The sequence below is a fragment of the Polypterus senegalus genome, chromosome 1 (genome assembly GCF_016835505.1).
Source record: "Polypterus senegalus isolate Bchr_013 chromosome 1, ASM1683550v1, whole genome shotgun sequence".
Classification (NCBI taxonomy): Eukaryota; Metazoa; Chordata; class Cladistia; order Polypteriformes; family Polypteridae; genus Polypterus; species Polypterus senegalus.
In genome coordinates, this window is record NC_053154.1 from 37,893,132 (window position 1) to 37,916,729 (window position 23,598).

General features: G+C 37.9%; 2 protein-coding genes across 13 annotated transcripts in view; one reads left to right on the forward strand and one right to left on the reverse strand.

The window, feature by feature from the left end:
- Positions 1 to 2,302: 2,302 nt before the first annotated feature.
- On the reverse strand, positions 2,303 to 9,343 carry LOC120524815. Of its 2 annotated transcripts, none has more exons than XM_039746586.1 (5): positions 8,980 to 9,343; positions 4,184 to 4,374; positions 3,219 to 3,333; positions 2,783 to 3,128; positions 2,303 to 2,493 (listed from the first exon to the last, which is right to left on the reverse strand). In XM_039746586.1, the coding sequence occupies exons 2-5, from the start codon at positions 4,371 to 4,373 to the stop codon at positions 2,455 to 2,457; spliced, it is 690 nt and encodes a 229-aa protein (XP_039602520.1). In that variant the 5' UTR covers position 4,374; positions 8,980 to 9,343; the 3' UTR covers positions 2,303 to 2,454. The 2 variants fall into 2 exon arrangements, with proteins under 2 accessions (XP_039602520.1, XP_039602511.1); XM_039746577.1 differs by lacking the exon at positions 8,980 to 9,343 and adding an exon at positions 6,224 to 7,077.
- Positions 9,344 to 11,224: 1,881 nt separating this feature from the next.
- The window catches only part of LOC120524825 (E3 ubiquitin-protein ligase TRIM39-like), a 110,750-nt gene continuing 98,376 nt past the window's right edge, over positions 11,225 to 23,598 (forward strand). For 6 of the 11 annotated variants that reach the window (XM_039746599.1, XM_039746660.1, XM_039746676.1 and 3 more), the window contains exons 1-3: positions 11,232 to 11,273; positions 14,245 to 14,328; positions 18,846 to 18,896. In XM_039746599.1, the coding sequence (XP_039602533.1) occupies positions 14,325 to 14,328; positions 18,846 to 18,896 (55 nt within the window). In that variant the 5' untranslated portion in view covers positions 11,232 to 11,273; positions 14,245 to 14,324. Of the gene's footprint in view, positions 11,274 to 11,314; positions 11,449 to 11,487; positions 11,726 to 12,063; positions 12,146 to 14,244; positions 14,329 to 18,845; positions 18,897 to 23,598 lie in introns of those variants that run through there. The other 5 variants (XM_039746617.1, XM_039746626.1, XM_039746609.1 and 2 more) reach the window with 5 other exon arrangements.

The window sequence follows — 23,598 nt, forward strand, 5'->3', positions numbered from 1 at the left end:
CAGGGGGTCCCCAGGACCAACGTTCAGAACCCCTGCTTTAAGGCATTTTCCACTAATAGAAATGGTGAAATAAGGGTTGGCACTTGCACTACTGTAGCGTTTCTCAACCTTTAAGTATTTGCAACCCAAGTTTTCATAACAGTTTTTAATCGTGCCCCCCTAATGTTTTTTTGAAAGGAGCCCACCAATACCAATTTGTTCTTTTTTTAAATTAATGATATATCATAGATGCATATTTTATTATACCTACTTAACTGATCGACATTTATCTAACTCTATATTTATTGTTCTAGCATCAGAATGTAGTTTAAGTTAATTTGTTTTGGTTTCAATAGATGTATTTTTCATATTTTCAATTCGTTTTCTTTTTTCACATCTTTGTGTCCCCCATTTTGTTACTTTGCACCGCCCTAGGGGCCCGCCTCAGTTTGAGAACCACTGCACTACTGCATAATGACCACACAGCAACATGTTTTGAATACAGGAGAAGCAAGTTTGACAAATGATATGAAATCATCTATGCTTGATTTTAGTGAACTTATTTTTAATACTGATCAATGAAGGCTGTGTACAGATTGTGGACTGACTTTTTTTGTAGAGCTAGTGTAAAAATATTCAATATGGAAATATTGACAACAATTCAATTGTAAGGTTGAATTAAGATTGCAGTTTTTCTCTAATTCTTTACTTATTATTTGGGGTTTAAATATAGGATTCTTTGTTATAAATGCATAAAAACCTGAAACCCACTCCTAATGCTCTTTCTTGATGTACAGGAAACTCCAAGTACTCCTAAGAATGTGGCAGGAGTTTTAGAAGGAGCAGAAAGTGTTAGATAGACACCTGTAAAAATATTTTATTTAATAATTGCTATTTTCCAGAAATCTGAAACACTTAGGCTATATCTTAAAATGTCATTTTCTAATCTGTTTAATTCAGACCAGGGTCATGGGGGGCTGGAGGCTTACCAGCTAGCTTTGGGACACATTCAGGAACAAACCCTGGACAGGAAACCCGTCTATCGCAGGGTGAGCACACACAAAGGCCATTTTACAATACACTGAACCTATATGCCTTTGAACAGTGGGTGGAAACTAAAGCAGACACAGGGAGAACATGCAAACTCCAGACAGAGAGGACCCAGGAGGCAAACCCTGGTCTCCTTACTACAAGTCAGCAGCACTATCACTGAGCCACCAAAGGCATAAAATGTAATATCTTACTACAATTAGACTAATCTCATAGTTGGATTTCTTGATACTTACGCATAATAAGAGTTTTGGTTGCCATTTGACTGAAGGCCCGTTTTTCATTCACTCCCTTCCAGTTTATCTTTTTTGCAACATCATCTCCAAAAATATGTGAAAGAATATTCCAAGTGACACGCTTGGTATCTTGTCCTCCGATAGATGCCAGTACAGAAATCTACAAGGACAAAAGATAATATACAGGCAGTGACTTTAGAATTAAAATACTAATATATATGCATAAACAGCATTAATGGTCACTCTGAAGCATGTCTTTTGACTTTGATGTGATGATTGGCATTCTGACAAATATTGCTAAAAGTTACAATTTCAAGTAAAAAGAAAAACAGCTGAATATTCGCTTCAACTTTAACTGTAATTCAATCCAGTAGACATTAATTTTGTAATAATAATAGTACTGTATATAACAAAGGAAGCGCAAAATTCATGGATTGTAATGTTCAGAAAGCTCAAATGACATCATTTATATTTGCAACTCTTGTTATTGTAAAAGGAATTTTTTCTTGTAACTGTAGGACACTGTAGAGCTATTAAATATTTTCCTAAACATAGTCCCTTACACAATAAACATCCTGTAACAGATAACCCACCTAACAGTTAAAACAACTATATTAGTGCAAATATGGGATGACACTTATGTAAATATTACATCCCCATGCACAAATAATTGTAAAGTCACATGGGTATTGTGTGTAAAAACATACAGTACTTACCCATGATAAATAATTACTAAAGAAAAAAAAAATGCAGACAGACTTATTTCAGACATTATACCCATATCATGCCATACCTTATAACTAATTTAGAAACATAACATATTTTCCATTGAGAAATAACTGATTCTACAGTTTCTTATGTTGCCTATGATTAGCATATAATGTGTAGATTTGGTCTTGTCCTATTATGTACAAAAAAATTAGTAATTGTTTAAAAGTATGACAAAATCCAAGTGAATATTTTAAAATTAAACAAAACCAGAAAGAGAACAAAGTCTAGCTTTGCAATCCATACCATGTTCTTTTCTTCAAAGCATTGGTTGGTTGTTTCAACCAGGCCTCAAAGTCATCCACTTCCTCCAATGATTGTAAAGGAAACTGGACCTCTTCTGGCATATCAGGTGAGCATTCAATGTTTAGCCGCCCAGATAGTGAACTGATCATGACAGCCAATTGTGACAGCTGGTGCTTCACATGTTCGAGCAATGTAAGGATATGAAGATCTGCAGCTGAAAAATAAATACCAACAAAATATAAAAAGGATACTATTCATTTGAATACTTTGAAAAGGCAATGAATCCTAACTCTCATATATGTTAAAACAACATCCTTTGGAACATAAAATTCAACATCTTAAAAACCAAAAAACACTAAAAATCAAGGAATATACTGGCACAAAATGAACAGGACAACAAATACCACTACATAACTAATAACTTGTTGAATTATGCTCCGATAACGTTAAACGTTTGTTGAATATGTGAAACAAGTACAGTCAATGTTCTGATCATAACTTACCAGTACAAGGTATTGGTTCTGTTCCACATTGACCAACTCTGTAAGTAGCTTGAAGAGTTCAGAAGTGTTTTTCATTTTTGGAAGGCTCGTGGAAATTTGTTGAGATGTATTTTCAGAGAGCGATAGTGACTGGTAAGGAGGTGGCACCTGAGGCAAAGAATGTGGTGGTGAGCGACAAGGTGGCACAGATGGTAAAGGTGGTGATGGTACCTGAGGTGCAGAATGTGGGGAGAACATGCAAGGTCCAGTTGACTGTTGAGGTTTTGAAAATCTTGTCAAGGGAACTTTTGTTTTATTAGCCAAGTCTTCATGTTCACTTTCATAGTCAGTGTCACCATAGTAGTGGCTGTGTACAGAAGATTAAATGTGCATATATTACTCAAAACAAAAGTTTCATACATTCAATAAAACACAGGTGAAGTTGAATCAAACTTACATTGGTTTAGGTGCTCTTTTCACCCTGCCTATATCCTCCTGATCATCTGAATCCAATTCTGAAGTTTGACACGTCAAAGACTTCTTCATCCCTTGCCATGCAGACATGTAGTCTCCTAAAAGCATTTCAAAAAGTTAATATCAGGTGATGTAAGCAATGTGCAATATAACATTATCACTTCTGTGATCTTTTAAATCACTACAACCTAGGCCCCATTTACACCTCGCATTCACATATTTTCTTTTTTTGTAATTGCATCACAGTTTGATAGCACTTTACCACCAAAGTGAAACTAGGAAAAATTGTAAGAGACCTACGTTAAAAAGTAAGATTAGATTTCAATTTGGATAAATGTAATCACTAGAGGGCGGCACGGTGGCGCAGTGGGTAGCACTGCTGCATCATTGTTAGGAGTCCCGGGTTCGCTTCTCAGGTCCTCCCTGCGTGGAGTTTGCATGTTCTCCCCGTGTCTGCGTGGGTTTCCTCCCACATTCCAAAGACATGCAGGTTAGGTGCATTGGCGATTCTGAATTGTCCCTAGTGTGTGGATATGTGCGTGTGCCCTGTGGTGGGCTGGCGACCTGCCCAGGGTTTGTTTTCTGCCTTGCGGACGGTGTTGACTGGGATTGGCTCCAGCATACCCCCCCGTGACCCTGTAGTTAGGATATAGCAGGTTGGATGATGGATGGATAATCACTAGAGTTGCATGTTAATGAAAGGTGTGAACTAGGCCCTGATTTCTCATGAACACTAGTATGAACGTATAAAGGTTGTTGGAAATGAGGCTTGGAGACAGTGAAAAATCACATGACTGCAACATGGAAATAAGGCCTTAGACAAATGTTTGTTGCTTTTCTATTAAAAAAAATGAACATAGCAAGAAACCAATATTTTACAGCAATATTTCTCTGGTGAAAGGGATTAAGTCAGGGACATACGACTCGTATCTTGAACATTTCAATTACCGTAGGACTTTAGTACTCTAACGTCATGCTTGGTCCAGTCAGGGCCTGGTTCCTCAGCATATCTTACTGCTTTGTTGAGTCTTTGATCGCTCTTATAATTTGGCCAAAAGGTTGTGCCATCACTGTACCAAGACTGTGGTATAACAGACACAGCTTTTTCTTCATCTAAAAACTGAACTACCAGAAACATCCTGCAAAAGAAAAAAAGACAATGCTTAAAATAAACATAATATTTACATGTTGCACACAAAATGCATTATCCAAACAGCAGGTGATACCACCTAGCACATCCTCATCCCTCATTTTAATAAAACCAAGAATGCTTTTTTGACTATGGATTAAAGATAAGCTTTGTATAGTAGTTTGCAATGTGCAGCAAGTTTACCCATTAGCCATAGAAAAAAATTGTTTATACACAAATAAAAATGATAAAAGTAGAACAATAAAAATGCTATTTACATACAATAACTGTCGGATTTAATATTTTTGAGAATGAAGTAAAGGTATCGCTACAGAACCTCCTCTGTGGGGCAGAACTATGCACTTTTGACTGATGGCTGACACATTTGCATATTTGATTGTTTCGGATATCTGAGAGATGCAATATATATTTAGGAAATCTGACTTAAATGGATAGGTAAAAAAGACAGACTTCTTCAAAAACACCTTGTACACAACATAGACTTGTTCACTGGATTCAACAATATTGTATATCATGCATACATCATCGCCTATAATGAACACATTATCCGCTGCTGAAACTTTAATAACCCATTGTTCACAACGCATTTGCCGGTACTGTCGAAGTACAGAAAGTCCATCTGGAACTGGTCCAACATAATGTGGTTTTTCCAAAGACTTTGATACCAGACCAGTGGGTGTGCAAGCAGTTCGCTCAGACAGTCTTCGTACAATCTGAGCAAGTGGACGTTCAGGCTTTCTCACAAGTTTCTTAAGTCTTTGGAGGTGGTTTTCATAAGGGAAAGATGAAAAGCAGTCTAAGGAGCCATGCCGCTGTACATCCAGAGGAAGATGGACTAAAGAATGTATATTGTATACAAGCTGATCTTTGCCATAAATTTCACCAAAATGGTTCACAAATGTTTGAAGCAATGTTTGAGCATACTGACAGTAGAATGAAGAAAGCACGGGACTGACTAAAATTGAGATGGCAGAGAACAGCAGCATGAAGTTGCTATACATCCTGTTATCCAGGAATGAACACAGAACAACAGGGCCCGTGTAAAGTAGAAACAATCTAAAATCTGTTGCTTACCAGCGGTCAATTTCTTTCAGTGTCCTGGGTTTCCGGGCAAATTCCACTGGTATACAAGGTCGCAAGTCATTTAAACGGTCAGATAACCTAGTAATAATGTTTGCAGGTAATCGAACATTTAAAGGACCTCTGAGCCAAATATTTAACAATTTCCTGACAACCCCCAAACAAACCAAATGCATGTAATCAACTGGAAACTGTGATACCATGCCAATGCTTGTTCCTTGAAAAGCATGCAAGCCGAACTGATGATGTTCTTCATCAAGTTTTTGTGAAAAAGATTCATCTGTTCTGAGTGTGTATTCAGTTAAAGGAAAAGTCATCCTGTTGTTGACATACTGCCCTCGCTGTGCACATTTGTCACATCCATGATATCCATTATGTGCTTTTGTGTTCTTTAAAAAAGCCCTGGCAGGTGTGTCACACACAACAGAATCTACTTTCAGAAAGAGCAATTTGCCATTAAAAGAAAACCCATTTTCTAATTCCCTTAACTCGGTAACAAAATCTTTCATAAACTCCTCAGATGACTTTGGTTTGTTTTGTCCACAAAATAGTCCAATAACAACCGGCACTTTCATAGGAAGGTTGAGGAGAAGTCCCAAAATAGGCCAAAGCTGAATGCTAGCGCTTTTAAATAAGGGCAACCCATCCACATTGATCTGCAACTTCAGGGTAAAGCCTTCTGTGACTGAACTTATGGTATCTGACAGAATTTTACCGATTGAAGCAAGGATACCAAAATAGTAATATTGGCCACCAACCTTATTCTGAATAGAATACCCACTTTTAGTATTGAGGAGAGTTCTTGCATCTTTTGGGAGTTCAGGATGATAAAGTCTCAACAGCCCTAAAAGTGCTGTTAGAGCAACAAGAGATATTCCAAAGGTTAAAGCCCAGTTACAAATACTGTCACGGAGGCTACATGGCTCTTCTAAATGCTCATCAGAATGCAGATCCAAATCAGACTCATCTTCAGAAAAGTCTGCTGACTGAGGACATGCAAATATGTCTGCTGTGTTGTCTATATAAATACCCTCATTCTGAACATCCTCATTCTCCACTTCACTTCCATTTTCAAAGTCATTTTGCTCCACTCTCTCCTCATTTCCAAGATCACCTTCCTCCATCCTTTCCCCATTCCTAATTCTGAATGCAAAGTTAAATCTGCAGTTCTCCCTCATTTGCTGAAGTCTCCTATCAACATCTCTGCGTGCTCTCCGTCTGAGGGTTGAACCCGATACCACAGAATCAGCCATTTCTCACTACTGATCACCACGATGCATGAACTGCAGGTCATAAATATACACAGAAATAAATAGTAAATAGTAAAAAGTATGTTTAACATGTTATTGTAAAATATTGTGTGTGTAACTTTGTGTACACACTGCTTACTGGTAAGCAAATATGTAAATAATGTTTGAGCTAGCTAAAAAAGCAGCTTACATTATTTAATTCAAATATAAACCAGCAACAGTATTTTTTTGTTAAATTTAAGCTTGGGCTGCACACCAAACCCACTGAATAGCATGCTACAAAATATACATGTCTTAAAAACAAAGGATGATTTTTACTGTCAATTTGATAAAAATAAAAAACATTCAAGTGATGTCTCCAGATCTGCACTAGAATTCCACATTTTAATTTATACCAAAAATAAATAAATAAAATAATTTTATATATATATATATATATATATATATATATATATATATATATATATATATATATATATATATATATATATATATATATATATATATATATATATATATATATATATATATATATATATATATATATATATATATATACATATACACACACACACAAACATTAAATGCTGTTATCTTTACTGCAGACATTAAAACAAAAATAGCCTTGGTGCCCTGTCCTGGATTTGTTCCTGCCTTTGGCCCAATGCTAATTGGAATGGGATCCAGCAGCTCATGCAACCCTGGTTTCCATTAAGTGAATAAGAAAATGACAAAAATAGCTACTACCTATCAGGAATAATGCAAGAGGTAATGAAATAAAGACTACTACTGCAGGTGATCCTTGCTTAAATAAAGCAGATATACAAACACATTTAATTAATAGCTTTTTAAATGTGTACCAGGATTAGACAAAAGCCACCACAAATAATAAATGAAATCATTACTGACAGGTAAATGTCTCCATATCAGTTAAATTGTCAGTCAGTCATTTTCTAACATGATGAGCAGTGTTGTGGGAGTTGCTGGAGCCTATCTCAGCTAGTATAGGGTGCAAAGCAGGAACAAACCCTGGATAGGGTGCCAGTGCATTGCAGGGTGAACAAACACACAAACCATACACTAGGGACAATTTATTTTATCCACCTAATCTGCATGTCTGTGGGAGAAAACTGGAGCACCCAGTGGAAACCCATGTAGACATGGGGAGAACATGCAAAGTCCACAAAGAGAGGACCTGGGATGTGAACCCTGCGGTCTCTTTACTGCGAGGCAGCACTCCTGCAATGCCGCCCTCACTTAAATTGTAACCTATATCACTTAAATTGCAATATGACAAAAAAGATACTAATTAATTTACAAGGATTTTTTTTTATTACTTAGCAGAAGCCAGCAAGATACCATATATGTGAATATATATTTACCAGTCTAATTTGAATATTCACAGCCATTAATTTTAAAAGGACAGAGAAAAATACATGTAATGTACAGATTATGCTTGACAAATGTTGCTAGTTAAAGTATATATCCCCATCAGGATTGTTCAAAAACATTTTAAATAAAAAGACATTAACGTTACTACTTTTTGTATCTAAATTAAATAAAACGTTTATATATTTTTATCATGTAATTTTTGTACAAATATTAGGAGTGCAACCTGAATCCTAGCACTTTATTAAAGCGAAGAACTCAGAAAAAGACTAAACTGTGTAACCTTTCATGAACTAAACCGACACTGAAAAAGTTTAAAACAAACTACCACAGGCGTAGGTCCGTTGAATTAAAAGTGTTTCGTGACCGGCGGTTCGCCTAAACCACATTTCCCCATATTGGCTGGACGAACACCCAACCCTCTTTTCCCAGCTCTGACGGACGGTCGCGCTCGATTCACTAGTTGGTCTTCTGACATGCCCCCCGCTTAGATGATTCACGAACGTAACCCTCTGCAGCGGTCGCGAAGCCACTTACATGGGAAAAACAAAAAGGTTAGAAAACAATGTCTTAAATCAGTTTTTGCTTTCCTCTAGCGTATCTGAAATAAGCCCACGTTCAACACAAAACGTTTAATAAATAATTTTGAACACAGCGCCTACTAACCCTTATTTGGTGGTGCCTAAAATATTCAGCACATGAATTTAACATCGTGGCCTAAATATGTACAAATACTAAAAATGATTATAGTGACATGTTAACATTTCACCTTAATCTGCTATGATAGCGACACATTAAAAATAATTAGCAAAGCTAACTATATGTAAAAAGCTTCTGAACTTCTCACAACTTTTAAAAATTAATTTTTGACTCACTTCCTCCCAAAACAATTCCGTTGTCTGTAAATGTTTTCAGACTGCTCGTTGTGGCGCGCAAATTTGAGCGCGAACTCAAAACATAAGCGTGTTACGCTCACGTTAACTTAAGCTCTCGCGGAAATAGAGTGAACTGTCAATTAATGTACATGACGAAATGTGGGCGGATCAATTTGTCCCTCCCACAAAAGCACGAACTGAGCTTGCCGGAATACAGACGGATCTGTTACGGAGTCAAAAAGAGAATGTGACTGCTGTACGACTTTGCCATGTTGTGGCCGGATCTGTTCCTGAGTCAGCTGCTGTCGGGATCGTGCTCATGACAAGCATTTATCTTTTGTCGAAATTTGTCGCTGCGTTTTTAGCTGTGTTGTTATTTTCTCTTTCTGTTTTATATTCAATATATATTGGCGTACGCCCAAGAGTCCTTGCTTTTCTTTCCCCAAGTAACCGATCGCCATACAATCAACTCTGTAATAGACGTTAAGCCATCTGTAAGCTTAGCGCCGATTCTTCAAAACGTTTAAAGAACATTGAAATATCTTCGTAGTACATGTTTAATTATTCTATCCTTCACGACACTCCCAGTGAAGAATATAGATTATTTAAATGAAGTTAAAGTTTTATCTGTATAATTTAACAAACATGTTTTGCTGCATTTCACCTTAAAAATGATATCGTCATCACATGTAAATACGCGCTTTATAAAGTGGCCCAGGTTGTGAGATATTATAACTATAGTGCAAGTTTACAGTGTGGTGATTGTACTTATAAGTACAAACAGTTCTACAAGGAGCAATTGATTGAGTGCATTTAAAGTTCTTGGGATTCAAACTGTTTCTGAACCGCGAGGTCTGTACAGGAAAGGCTTTAAAACATTTTGCAGTGGCTGAGACAGCGTGTCCTTAAAGCTGTATACCGATAATTCTCTTTCCGATCAGCTGCTGCTGTGATTCACACTCAGATACAGTGATATAAATACTCCGAGTCGTGCAGTGAGAGTAATATGGAAAAAGATGATCCGCTGTGGCAACTCCTAACAAGAGGAGCTGAAAGAAGAAGAAGAAGAAGAAGAAGAAAAAGAAGAAGTGAGAGTAACAACGCTAAAGCAGTTATGGCATTTGGAATACTATGGCTGTTCCCTCTACCATTATATTGTTACAAGTTAATTACAATCAGATACATTACACTAATAAACAATATGCGGTTAGTTTCTGTGTATTTATAAAGCCGCGTAATGAAAATAATGAGTAATAGCACAAGAACAGTACCATTGCTTTGACGCTGGGTGCCGCCAGTTTGCAAAACCGAGCGGAGAACTTGCGTAAGACAAGGCATGAGGTACCGTGGAAAAGTGCGTGGCTTTACGCCAAGTGTACGTTTTATACATCGCGATTTGAACGTGGAAAAGTTCTTACGCTACATTTCTGTGCGTACGCACCGTTTATACATGAGGCCCCAGGTGTGTAATATGGCAGATCGAAGTAGCACAAACCAATAATCAATTTTTTTAATGAACAACAAATCGCTCTTGCTGAGAGTATGGTAATAAAAGAAATGAGCACAATGTTTTTGATTGTACAAACTCACTGATGCTGATACAAGTCAATCTGTAAATAAATGGGGAGAACAGGCCAACTCCATGTAGAACCTGGTACTGTATAGCCGCTTTTCCACTGCATAGTACGGCACGACACGGTTCAGTACAGCTCACCTTGGTTCGGCTCAGTTCGGCTCGGTTTGCGTTTCGACTGCAGTTTAGTACCGCTTTAGAGTGGGTGGGATTATTCACGTGTCGTTAGAGTTGCGCCGCCTCTACTGCCGTGACACCGTGGAACTTTTACAACAACACGCAGACAACGACAACACTTTAGCTCGACGACGCGCAAGGTTAAGCATCTAAAAAGCACATCACTAGCTAACTTTTATCACTGTTGCAAAGCATAAAATGAACTTAACTGCCAGTGTAACATTAAAATGCTGATTCTGTATATTACAGATCTTCCACATTTTGCAAAAAAGTCGCCGCAACAGACCATCTGTTTGGACATTTAACCGTGCTTCAGAGTGGTGGGATGTGATTGTTCCCGGTTTTACAAACACTCAGTGGCTGGAGAACTTTCGAAACTTCCGCGTGTCTGTACCTTTAAAGAAAAGAATAGCCAGTGACGCAGTAATGACGATTTTCTCCGGCCAATCAGTGACCAGCAGAGTTTACACGTCACATTTTGGTAACAGTTCGGCACGCTTGGAACCTCGGCTGAGGTGGTACTAAAAAAAGGACCAGGTACCAGGTACTGTTCCCAGTGGAAAGCCCCGCAAAAGTGAGCTGTACTGAACCGTGTCGTGCCGTACTATGCAGTGGAAAAGCGGCTTAAGACGGCTCTGTGTCACAACTCTGCTTATGCTAAAACATTGTACAGAGAGAGAGAGAGAGAGAGTATCTACCGTACATTTAGACTTGCAATGGTCATTATACTATTAATTTATATGTTAGAAAGTAGTGTTTATAAAGTTAAGCATTCAAAATCAGGGTGGAAATGTGAGAGGAAGCAAGATTATTACTGTTTCGGTTTGGCCTTGCCAAATGCTAGCAGCTACAGGCAATACAGCTCATTTGAAATAGAAACCTACTTCCATCCGGTATTTTTTTTAAGATTTCCAGTTAACTTAGAAAAGATACCTTGTTACATTACTAAGAGACGATTTCCAATTACATTTGCAGATTCTGACCACACACCTTAAGGTAATTTTATTAAATTTTTTTACATGTCTGTTAAGTACGGATATTTAAAAGTACACATCATGATGAAATTTTTTCGTCGTGTCATCTTCAAACTTTGGTTGTGATAGGCAAGTGACAGACGCTGACGAGGGTCTCGTGGTTCGGTTTGTGTGCTTTTTGGAGCTCGGACAGTGGAGCTGAGAGGGTAGAGGGGAGCGTCGTGTCATGTCACGTCCTTCACAAAGCTGCAAGTTTAATTTAGACAACACTTCTACTCTTTTGAGCGTTTACTTTTTATTTTATTTAACAGTTTTCTAAGCATGTTTATCACATGACGAGAAAGTTACGTTATTTTGTATGTGTATTTTATTTTAGGTCGGAATACTAGAAAAAACTACGAGTTAAATGCTGTAAAGAAGGAAAAAGAGCAAACGTAAATATGTAAGACTCCATAAATAAACTAAATATCAAGCTAATAATGTAACCAGTGTTGTTAAAGTCCCAAAATTACAAGGAATAAAGACGTAGAATTTTTAAACAAGTTGGAAAATATGTATACGCTTGCTATACATTCATTTGTGTTTGGAGACTGTTTTGAAAGCTGCGGTGGTTTGGCACCCTGCCCTGGATTGGTTCCTGCCTTGTGCCCTGTGTTGGCTGGGATTGGCTCCAGCAGACCTCCGTGACCCTGTATTCGGATTCAGCGGGTTAGAAAATGGATGGATGGACTGTTTTGAAAGTTAACTTACTGTTTTAGATCAGTGAGTAAAATAACTGATAACAGGGCATATTCGTACAACCAATAGAAAACTGTAGTGTGTATTCAGCGAGATTTTCTCCTCGAAACAATCTCTTCAGCAGGGTTGGATTGGAACATAATGGTCATTTAACCTGCAATTAATAGATTCTGGCGGCCCAAGGTATTGGCAACATGCAGTAAGTTGTTAGTGGGTACAGAGATCTGGGGTCATTTCCGAAATCGAGGACCGAGCTACTTTTGGTGGGTTTCCCAAAACCTCAACTTAATTGGCAACACTATTTGGGAGCATAAATATTACTTTTTTAATAAAAAAAAAATTGTTGCCAGGAAAACATTCGTTTTTGTCATTCGGTAGGATGAGATTAGGCTGTGAAAAATAATAAGAAACATATATTTTATTAACTAAATATAAATCATATTGTAACATCTCTCCATAAAGACCTCAGAGGTACGCGCTTCTTACATAGCGTCTGAGGGATCTGCAATACCCGGAGAAGCTTGGCAATAAAGCGGTCTCGTGAATAGCAGGAGACGGGAGCGCAGTTACAGCACTTATAGCACTTTGATTGGACGCGACAACCCCAGCTATTGTAGCCCAACGGCTCGGATGCTTGGTCGCCGGCGAGCTTGAACCTTGGGCTTGCATCAGCTCACAGACAGCAACAGGAGGGTTATGCACATTAGGAGTCTAGTTCTACTAACAAATAATATATGAATAATGAAGATAATAGAATACAACTGCCGGTATATGTGTCTGTACTCTGCGGGAGTGGAGGAGTCAAAGTAAGGCATAAAGAAGCCCTGGACAAATTGCAACCACATATAAATAACCATTATCACCTGTCCTGGCTAATTTAAAATCAGTAAATTTGTCTCTATCAGGTATTTTACCAAATTCCGACACAAGAGTCAAATAAACGCGCACGTACCTTATTAATACATCTGCCTCCCAATACAGCGACGTGCTTACTGGTCTCGCTTGTTGACAAATTTAGGGGACAGCTAATAGATGCAGAATTTGGGGCATCAGTGTTAACCACTGCGGCCATTGTCCTGCCCTACCAGCCTTATAATATACACTGCAATGCTTTCCTCCTGTATTTTTCGGTAAATGTGGGTTGGCTTTTCATATATGTACACCTTAACTTTAAAGTAAATTTAAACCATATGCCTGAATAAAATACTGATCAATTATGCATCTCTGTGCAGCCTTTTTCACTGAACAATTTCAGTAAAAAGGTTTTCTGCTTAAATGCACCATTACATGCACCAATGACAAGTTTCAAACAGTGGCAGTCACAGCACTGTACCAGTATTTAATGTTTCAAGTGGTTCTCATTGAAATTTGTGCTTATTAGTTTAATTTTCAGTTTTGCATTTTATCGATAAATTTAGTTTTGTCATAGAGGGGGATCTTATTTAGATAGCTGTATTTTTGTGTTACTTTGTTTTATAAATCTTTAGTTGTTACTTTTGTAATTACTGTCTTATCTTATTCATTAAATATGACTTGCCTAAATTAATTAGATCAGCTGACTTATTTCATTCTTTTAAAAAACACCTTAAAACTCATCTCTTCAGGAAGGCTTTAACTTGTCTTAACCTGACATTCTGCTCCCTCTTTCAGTTTTCTTCTCTGTCCAGATGCTCAGTGTAATTTGTGTGTATTCTGTTATATCACAAATGATATAAGGCTTTTCTTTTAGTATTGAATTTAGTATTTTACTCTGGCTTATTGTTTATTCTATTTAATACTTTATGTATCCTGTATCTTTTTTAGTGTTCCATTCAGGAAACATTTGTATCCAATGATACGTAAACCTGCTGTTTCGTTTTGAGACTCTGTGAAGCATATTAAACATGGGTAAGGTGCTATTTAAATAAAATGTATTATTATATTATTATTAAATTATTATTAAATATACTGTAGTTTATTGTTATGTAGACTCGGTACAATTTAATTAATATTTCCCACAGACTAGTAATAAAAGTGCAACACCATCAACAGACAAGAAAGACAATGAATACATCATACATTAAATTGTAGAGATTGTTGTGTGTAGATCAAGACATTTAAGATTTTCATTTTTTTATTTGAAGATTTCATAAAATTAATTTGAGGTTTCTGAAAATGTGAATATTTTAAGGTTATCTGAATCTCATTTCCAGATATCTCAAAATATGTTTATTTACATTTTAGGATATCTGTAGTACGCCTTTGAGCTCAACTCAGATTGGCCTTGTATGCATTTTAAGATATCTGGAATAAATTGTGAGACGTCCCAAAATTAGTTTCTGTCAACTTTTCTATTCTGTTAATAGGATTCCCTACCTATTCTAAAATAACCTGCAATACATTTGAGATATCTTGAAATTACTAGGAAGTTATTTTCACTTATCTAGCAATGTATTTTAGATATCTTAAATTGTATTCTAGTTTACCTGTAAATGATATTTCGGTATCTTAAAGCATAAGCTTGATATTTTTGAAGCAAGTTGTTTATGCACAATCAGGGTAAATATTGCTTTCAACATGAATGCTCTAAAATGAAGCATGGTGAAACAGTACTGGCAAATTACATCAGCCAGAGACGAGTCCCCAAATGCATGACTTGGCATGCCATTGGTGATGTCAGTGGCACCTATTAAAACAGCAACTCTGCCAAGTTACACACTTTTCTGTCTTTGTGTGGCTTAAAGTTAGCAGTCCTTTTAAGGGTAGCAGGCTACTACAATACCATGAATCCAATTGGGCAGCGGTGGAAGGCACCATGCAGCGTTACAATAAGTTTTCAGGCCTTTCATCACAATGGGACTCTGGTAAAATTCATTATTTTACTGAAGTCCCATTGTGATGAAAACCCTAAAAACTTACTGAATACATCCATTTTTCAAATCAGAAATTAGAACATTAGAACACTCTGGATGAGAACAGGCCATTCAGCACAACAAAGCTCACCAGTCCTATCCACTTATTTCTTCCAAAAAAACATCAAGTCGAGTTTTGGAAGTCCCTAACGTCTTACTGTCTACCACACTACTTGGTAGCTTATTCCAAGTGTCTATCATTCTTTGTGCAAAGAAAAACTTCCTAATGTTTGTGTGAAATTTACCCTTAACAAGTTTCCAACTGTGTCCCCGTGTTCTTGATGAACTCATTTTAAAATAACAGTCTTGAACCACTGGACTAATTCCCTTCATAATTTTAAACACTTCAATCATGTCACCTGTTAATCTTCTTTATCTTAAACTGTAAAGGCTCAGCTCCTTTAATCTTTTCTCATAATTGATCCCCTGTAGCCCTGGAATCAGCCTAGTCGCTCTTCTCTGGACCTTTTCTAGTGCTGCTATGTCCTTTTTGTAGCCTGGAGACCAAAACTGCACACAGTACTCAAGATGAGGCCTCACCGGTGCATTATAAAGTTTGATCATAACCTCCTGTGACTTGTACTCCACACATCGTGCTATATAACCTAACATTCTGTTAACCTTCTTAATGGCTTCTGAACACTGTCGGGAAGTCGATAGCTTAGAGTCCACTATGACTCCTAAATCCTTCTCATAAGGTGTACTCTCGATTTTCCGACCACCAATTGTGTATTCAAACCTAACATTTTTACTTCCTATGTGTAATACTTTACATTTACTGACATTAAATGTCAGAGTACTCACATATCCATGTCATTTTATGACAAAAAATCAAAAATCAAACTACTGTTGTGCAATTCAGCCATTTAAAAAGAGACTAGCTTTGCAAGTCATTTCACAAACTACTTTGTTTGTCTTCTCTTCTGGCACTCTTTTAGCCCCAAGGGTGTAGATTTGCCTCAGAAAGTTATTACCAAGATCTGTTATTGACGTTGAATATTGATGGCCAGATTTGCATTGCTGTCTCTGTTCTGCAGACAGCTGGACAATGATAACTGAAAAGGCACTCTTACAATCTCTTATATTCTCTTACTGCAAAGAAGCTTATTTCTTTATTTTCAAATGATTGTCTTACTGCCACTACTTTGATAAAGCATGCGTTTGCTTCAAACATTATAGGCATCCATCCATCCATGCATGCATCTTCCTAACCTGACAGCTGGATCCTATTCTAGAAAGCAAGGCGGAACAATACTTGGACAGAGTGCAAGTCCATTGCAGGGTGAACGCGCAGTCACACACTAGAATCGATTTAGAAATGCCAATTCACCCAAATTTAATCAGGTTGAAATTCAGTAAGTTTAGCAGAAATGTTTTAGTGGTACACCGAGCTATTCCTGCCTCATAGCTCCAGCTTCAACGTAGAGTTTGCATGTTCTCCCTGTGTGCTTATGGATCGATTGGTATTAGTTAGTGTTATTGAGTATTCACTCAGAAACACTGTCCTTAGTTTTAATATTATCATATCCTCAGCAAGAGTGACTTTTTTAGCACTTCAATCTGCTCTTTCACACACTCTGCCTTTGCATTTTTGGATTTTTTTTTATTTCCACATGTTGTCATATTTCTACCCGCAATGACCTCTGCAAGCAGAGAAGTGAGCAGCAAACATAGCCATATCTCAAGAAAACAGTTCCAAGAATCTGTTATAAAATGTCAGTCAGTCATTGTCCAATGCCCTTAGTCCTGAACAGGGTCAAGGGGGTCTGCTAGAGCCTGTCCTGGCTAGCATAGGGCAACAGGCAGCAACAGACCCTGGACAGGGTGCCAGACCATTGCAGGGTTGTGATAAAATATATAATTTCCAATTTACTCTTGTTGTCAAAATCATGCTTCAGAAAAAGGGAAGACACATTTTCTTAAATCAAAACCTTTGCTACTTTAAAGTAGATGTTTTCAAGTGTGCAAGCTAATATATATTAAGATTGTGCAAAAACAATTTTAACTTAAAAAATACCAAACTTATCCTTTAAAATAATTTCATGTATTTGGCAAAATATCTTAAAACATATTGAGATATCTTAAAATACATTAAGGGATATCTGAAATGGAGCAGAGACTCATTTTAAGATATCATGAAATTAATCTGAGACATCTAAAAATGTATTTTATATATCTGAAATGTGTGCCAAGATGAAGATATCTGAAAAACACTTTAAGATATCTTGATTACATTTCCAGATAACTTAAAATAACTTCCAGAACATTTAAAGATATCTGAAGTGCATTTGAAGATATCATAAAATAGTCTCGAAGTCCCTTTGAAACTTAAATATTAGAGGAAGTGATTTTGAGATCTCTTGACTTGACTTTGAGATATCTCAATATTGTATTTTTCAGATCTTAAAATGCTTACAGTCTTATTTCAAGTTATCTTGAAATTCATTGGACATATCTTAAAATAGACATATTTTCAAATATGTGCAATATATTTTAAGATATACTAAATACATTTCCAGATATCTTAAAATACAATCTTAATTTGACATCCTTTCTGAAAAATGTTTTACTCACATGACTTCAAAGACTGGCGACCCTAGCCATAGAATCCTCCCCAGTGTTGATGGAGGTGTGGACTGTCTCCTGTTCCTGCTTATTAAAAAAACTCTTTGGTTTTGCTTCAAATAAGGGTCAATTGCTGTCCTGATACCAGTATGTCAGAAGCTAAATGTCCTCTTTGTAAGCTGTTGGTGATCACGTCTATGCTGGTGGTGTCCTCAGCAAATGTAATAATATAGCACAATCATTGGTGAACAAAGAGGATTGCTTTAGGCTCAGCACACTATTCTGTACTTCCTGGTAAGGCTGAAAATATCTTTTTTCATTGATGTGAGACACACCAAACACTAGCTGGAGTTCTACATTACTGTGGCTCCCTCTGCTCAAAAACTGGTGTTAAGTTACTATAATGAGCAAAAATATTAACATTTACAAAGATACTATCATATGACTTTTTTTTACAAATACTATACTAGTGGAAGATATTTAATGTTTCAGACAGACCAACGAAAAAATGCAATATTTATGGTCTTAAATCCTGCCAGTCTTAACGGAGGTTAGCCTTCGTCGTACACTAAATTACTGTTAAAGAACTACTCATGATAGTAACGGGTGTTTATAGTGGACGTTTTTCTGATGTGGCTGCTAATTTAAAGTAATCTCTTAACATCTGTTATACCTTTTCTCTTACTGTACTACCAACTAATAACTTTGAAGGCCTTATGTTACATTATTTATATAGAAAGAGTTAGTCTAAAAGTCAACCTGGACTTCTATATACAGTAGCTCCAAAGAAGCAGCTAGAATCTTCTTTCTGTAATCAGTGTGCTGCTGTCCATTGATGGTAAGCTCTAAGTCTGATAAGGCCTTTTAGGAGGTGGTGTGTTATCCATTTACCTAAGAATCACAGGCATTGTCACTATTATTTTAATGCTGTTTAATTTGTCTTTACAGCAAGACCACAAACTCACACTGACAGACCTACCAAGGCATATGATGTTATGAGTAAGTGAATTGTCACTAATTATTTTATATATTGTATTACTCCTTTCTTCATATGCTTTTATATACTTTACTTTTAGTCTATAACGTATTTACGGTAAGTTAAAAAAACCTCAGTTTATATCCCCAGTAACTTTAGGAGGCAGTGAAATTAAAACCATTTTTAAAGGCTAAAATTGTTCTTGAACATAATCTTTTTGGTAGAAGGCAGCAGGTTTTGGAGCATAATATCTTGATATTTGGAGTTTATCCATTTTCTGTACTGACTATTTAAGTCAGAGTTTCTGTCTGGAGTTCAGATTTCTCATTTATGTCTGTTTCGTTCATTGTTGACGATTGTTTAGTTCCTTTATGTCAATGTATTCTTTACTATGTGTACTGTGTTTTTGGGTGGTCTGCTAAGAGGTAGGGCCACCTGCCCTACCCATTAAAACATTAGAAAATTAGAAAAATGTAAACGGGGACAGGCCATTCAGCCCAAAAAAGCTTGGCAGTCCTATCCAGTTAATTCTTCCAAAATGACATCAAGTTGAGTTTTGAAAGTCCCTAAAGTCCTACTTTCTATCACACTCTTGGCAGCTTGTTCTCTGTGTGAAGAAAAACATCCTAATGTTTGTGCTAAATTTACCCTTAAGTTTCCAACAGTGTCCCTGTGTTCTTGCTGTATTCATTCTAAAGGAACAGTCTCGATCCACTGTAGTAATTCCCTTTATAATTTTAAACATTTCAGTTATGTCATCTTTGAATTTTCTTTTGCTTAAATAGAAAAGGCTCAGCTCCTTTAATCTTTCCTCATAACTTTTTCCCTGAAGTCCCAGAATCATCTAGGTCTCTCTTTTCTGGACTTTTTCTAACACTGCTTTGTCTTTTTTGTAGCCATGATAACAAAAGTGTACACACTACTCCAGATGAGGCATTACTACTGTATAACAAAGCTTCAGCATAACCTCATTGAACTTGTACTTTACACATCATGGTATATAACCTAACATTCAGCTATCTTAATGGCTTCTGAACAGTGTTGGGAAGTTGATAGTGATAAGTCCACTATGACCACTAAATCCTTTTCATAAGGTCTACTTTCAATTTTCAGACCTCTCATTATGTATTCAAACTTAACATTTTTACTTCCTATTTACAATACTTTATATTTACTTACATCAAATTTCATCTGCCATAAATCTAACCAAGCCTGTGTGCTGTCCAAGTCCCTTTGTAATGGTACAATGGATTCTAGATTATCTGCCAATCCAACTAGCCTGGTATCATTTGCAAACTTAACCAGCTTGTTGTTTATATTCCTGTCCAAATCATTTATATACAGTATATATTTACAATAATAGTGGCCCTAGTACTGACCACTGAGAGATACCACTCTCAACATCACACAGTTCTATTTGGGTTCCTCACACCATAACCCTCAGCTTCCTGTGAGTGGGCCAATTCTGCACACTATACCCTGAACTCCCACCTCTTTTAGTGCCACATGAGAGGCTGATGCCCAGCCTCTCATGTGGGACCTTATCAAATGCTTTCTGAATATCAAGATAAATAATATTGTATTCACCACTTTAACCATTCCTTTTTGCTTCTGGAAGGCGTTACGGGTGTACATGTACTTTAACACTGGATTCAGTTACAATATTGTCTTCGCCAATTTCCATCTGGGCAGACATAGCCTGTGACATGTGAATCAATGTCTTGCACCCGAGGCGATTGGTCATCTGGCGGGGATGTGCTGGATGGGTCAAAGTTGGTACAAAGTCAGGATAGCCCTTCTGCTTCAGTGTGGCTTGGGCTCATTTCAGTCTGTCGGTCAAGTCTAGCACCGAGTGGACATCATTCTAGAGCATCTCATCACAAAGGTCCTCGTTTATCCCTGACAGGATTGCATCAACAGCTAGCTTCTCCACAATGTGCTTAAAGATGTCCCCACAAAACCAGTTTTGAATCGGGTCTACTAAGACCTGGACCTGTCCCTGTACAAGGCGATCTGGATCACTTTGCCACAGATGAAACTGGTACCCCTTGGCCAAGGGGCTCATAGCTGTATGAAGGAGGACCTGTTGCTTCAGAAAGTCATGATCATCAAGCCTTTTGGGAGGGAGATTCACATGACCTGTAGAGCCTCTCCAGTCAAAAACAGGGTCAAAATAGCTCCCCAGCCTCCCCTATCCCAGCACATCAGTGTTTCTGTGCATTCAAAGCAGAAAAGGAAACACTCTGGGTCATCCGAGGGACCCATCTTCACCAGCACATCTCTGGCACGGGCAAGGGCAGGAGCACTTACAGAAGCCTCATCTTGCTCCGGTGGTACAGAACATGATGTGCCTCTTGGGGATCCATTTGTGCAAGACCCCAGTTCTGGTACCATGTGACGTGTGAGCAGGGCCAGAGTGGGACTCATTTTCAGCCCGGGAGTTTCATGCCTCAGACCGGCCCACTATATACAGTATACACCCACATATTATTTTTAAAACATTCAGCTCACCCTTGCATATTCACTTCCAGCCCAAACCAGAGGTCTGGGAGCTTGAGGGTTCTTTGCAGTATCTTAGCTGTTCCTAGGTTTGCACCCTTCTGGACAGAGATCTCTGAGGTTGTTCCTATATATATATATATATATATATATATTTATTTTCCTTCTATTCACTTTCAGTAGTGGATTTTGTGTATTGACAAACTTAACATGTAGAAAAAGTATAATCATTCTGTAGTAATATAAGGCATACAAGGAGGCTATAGCGAAACTGAACTAATCCATCCTATAATGAGCTCACCTAAACCCTTCACAGTGACAGCAGCACTTTCTGTGGACACACAAGGCCTACCCCCTCCTGGCTTGGCTTCTGATGGCACATAAAAACTGTAAACATTTTTAGTCTAAATCAACCTTAATTAGAAAGTTTTCTGATCAGGTCAAAGAAGATTTACTTGTGATGTCAAATCATTCATAATTTCTGGGCGCTTTTTATATAGGCAAATATTACAGCATATAATGCATAATAAACTTTATCACAATGTTCACTCAGAGTAATCCTACCTGCTCCCTTTGAAATGAAGGCTTTATGGCTGCTGCTTGGTTATGGCTCTTCAGTATCACCAGCAGCAAATTAGAATGGAGGCTGCTGCTGAGGGGCTAGAGGACCACAAGTGTCTCATTTAGGTGGCATCAGTGTCACAATAAAAAGTGCTCTAAACAAAATACAGCACTGCCTGCAAATTACTGTTTAAGTTTATGAATCATGTAAATTAATTATGTGGTGTTATGGCAGATAACATAGTCTGTGTGATGCGAACAAATGCTTTGCAAATTCTTAGCTTACTTATTTTTTTCTCCGTCTCCACTTAGACTTTTGCTCTCAAACTGAAGGTTTTTAATTAAAAAGCCACTCCGTTTGGCACATTTGGCCGCGTCATTTTCAAGTGTCTTCCGTTTTTTTATTCTCGCCTTTTTGACACCACCTTTGCTTTTTTTACCATCCATCTACTCTCATTAGAACATTAGAACACTCTAGACGAGAACAGGCCATTTAGCCCAACAAAGCTCGCCAGTTCTATCTACTTATTTCTTCCAAGAAAACATCAAGTTGAGTTTTGAAAGTCCCTAACATCTTACTGTCTACCACACTACTTGGTAGCTTATTCCAAGTGTCTATCGTTCTTTGTGTAAAGAAAAACTTCCTAATGTTTGTGCGAAATTTACCCTCTCGGGCATCTCTCAGAGGAATGTAGCTCAGTAACTGCAGATGCTCCCTACTATAAGGCTCTTGGTAACAGGCAATCAGCCCTACATACCAGCCTCTGTGTGGTTGGCTGGTTGTGGTCACATGGCACACGTTAAAGCAGGTTATACAGTAAGCTCTGGCTGGCTGTACCTATGAGTGCAGAAGCAGTAGGTGCAGCATAGTACAGTATGTGACATGTATATTGATTCTGATTTAACACCAGCTCTCATGGCCCATAAACCCAGCTGGCCCACCAGGAATTTTCCCGTTTTTCCTGATTAGCCACTCCGGGAAAAATTAGGCTGATTCCAAGGGCTTCAGGAAAACCAGCCTTATTCAATTCAAAACAGGAACAGCAAGGGTATTTATTGTAACGGGAGGACCACTTCACTATACACAGACACAGCAAATAAGCAGTGACATTATCAGTTGTCCTGCCTTGGCTCCCTTCTTCAGTTCAGGAACATATGGTACTCCTTATAAGGTTGGTCCCATGGCTGTGGATCAGCAGCTGGGATCAGGTTATCCTGGAGGGGTGGAGACAGAACTCTTAGTTTCCTCGGTGATGTGGCAAACAAATAACCCCTGACGGAATCGTCACCCTATATATATAGTGAAATCTAGGGGTGCCAGAGGGTTTCATTACACCTCACACGTGAAGCACAAAATACAGTTATCTTTCCTCTAAATCACCACTACTCTTTTCACTGCACTGCCCTTCTCTGGCCAAGTGTTGCTTGTCTTCCAGTCGTCTTCAACTCTCCTGGACAAAGGAGTGCAGTCCCATTTATTGAGGACCCCGGTGCCTGAGCTGTTGCCCATTGGAAGCACTTCCGGGTCACATTGAAGTCCTACATAGCTGGGAGTATATCTCCCTGCAGCACCCTCTTGTGGCACTTACGAACCCCAGCATGGTTGTGCTGCCTGACTATAATTCCCGGCATTCTCTGCTGGTTCCCAAAAGAGCATCACTATTG

What these genes read in the sequence shown, in the direction of transcription:
- LOC120524815 (XM_039746577.1), bottom strand. Translation starts at nt 6,273, where the DNA reads ATGCAAGAACTCTCCTCAATACTAAAAGTGGGTATTCTATTCAGAATA. An exon ending in AAAAGAGCACCTAAACCAAT is followed by an intron (nt 3,129 to 3,218) that starts GTAAGTTTGATT and finishes TTCTGTACACAG; the next exon opens with CCACTACTATGGTGACACTG. An exon ending in AGAACCAATACCTTGTACTG is followed by an intron (nt 2,494 to 2,782) that starts GTAAGTTATGAT and finishes TTTATTTTTCAG; the next exon opens with CTGCAGATCTTCATATCCTT.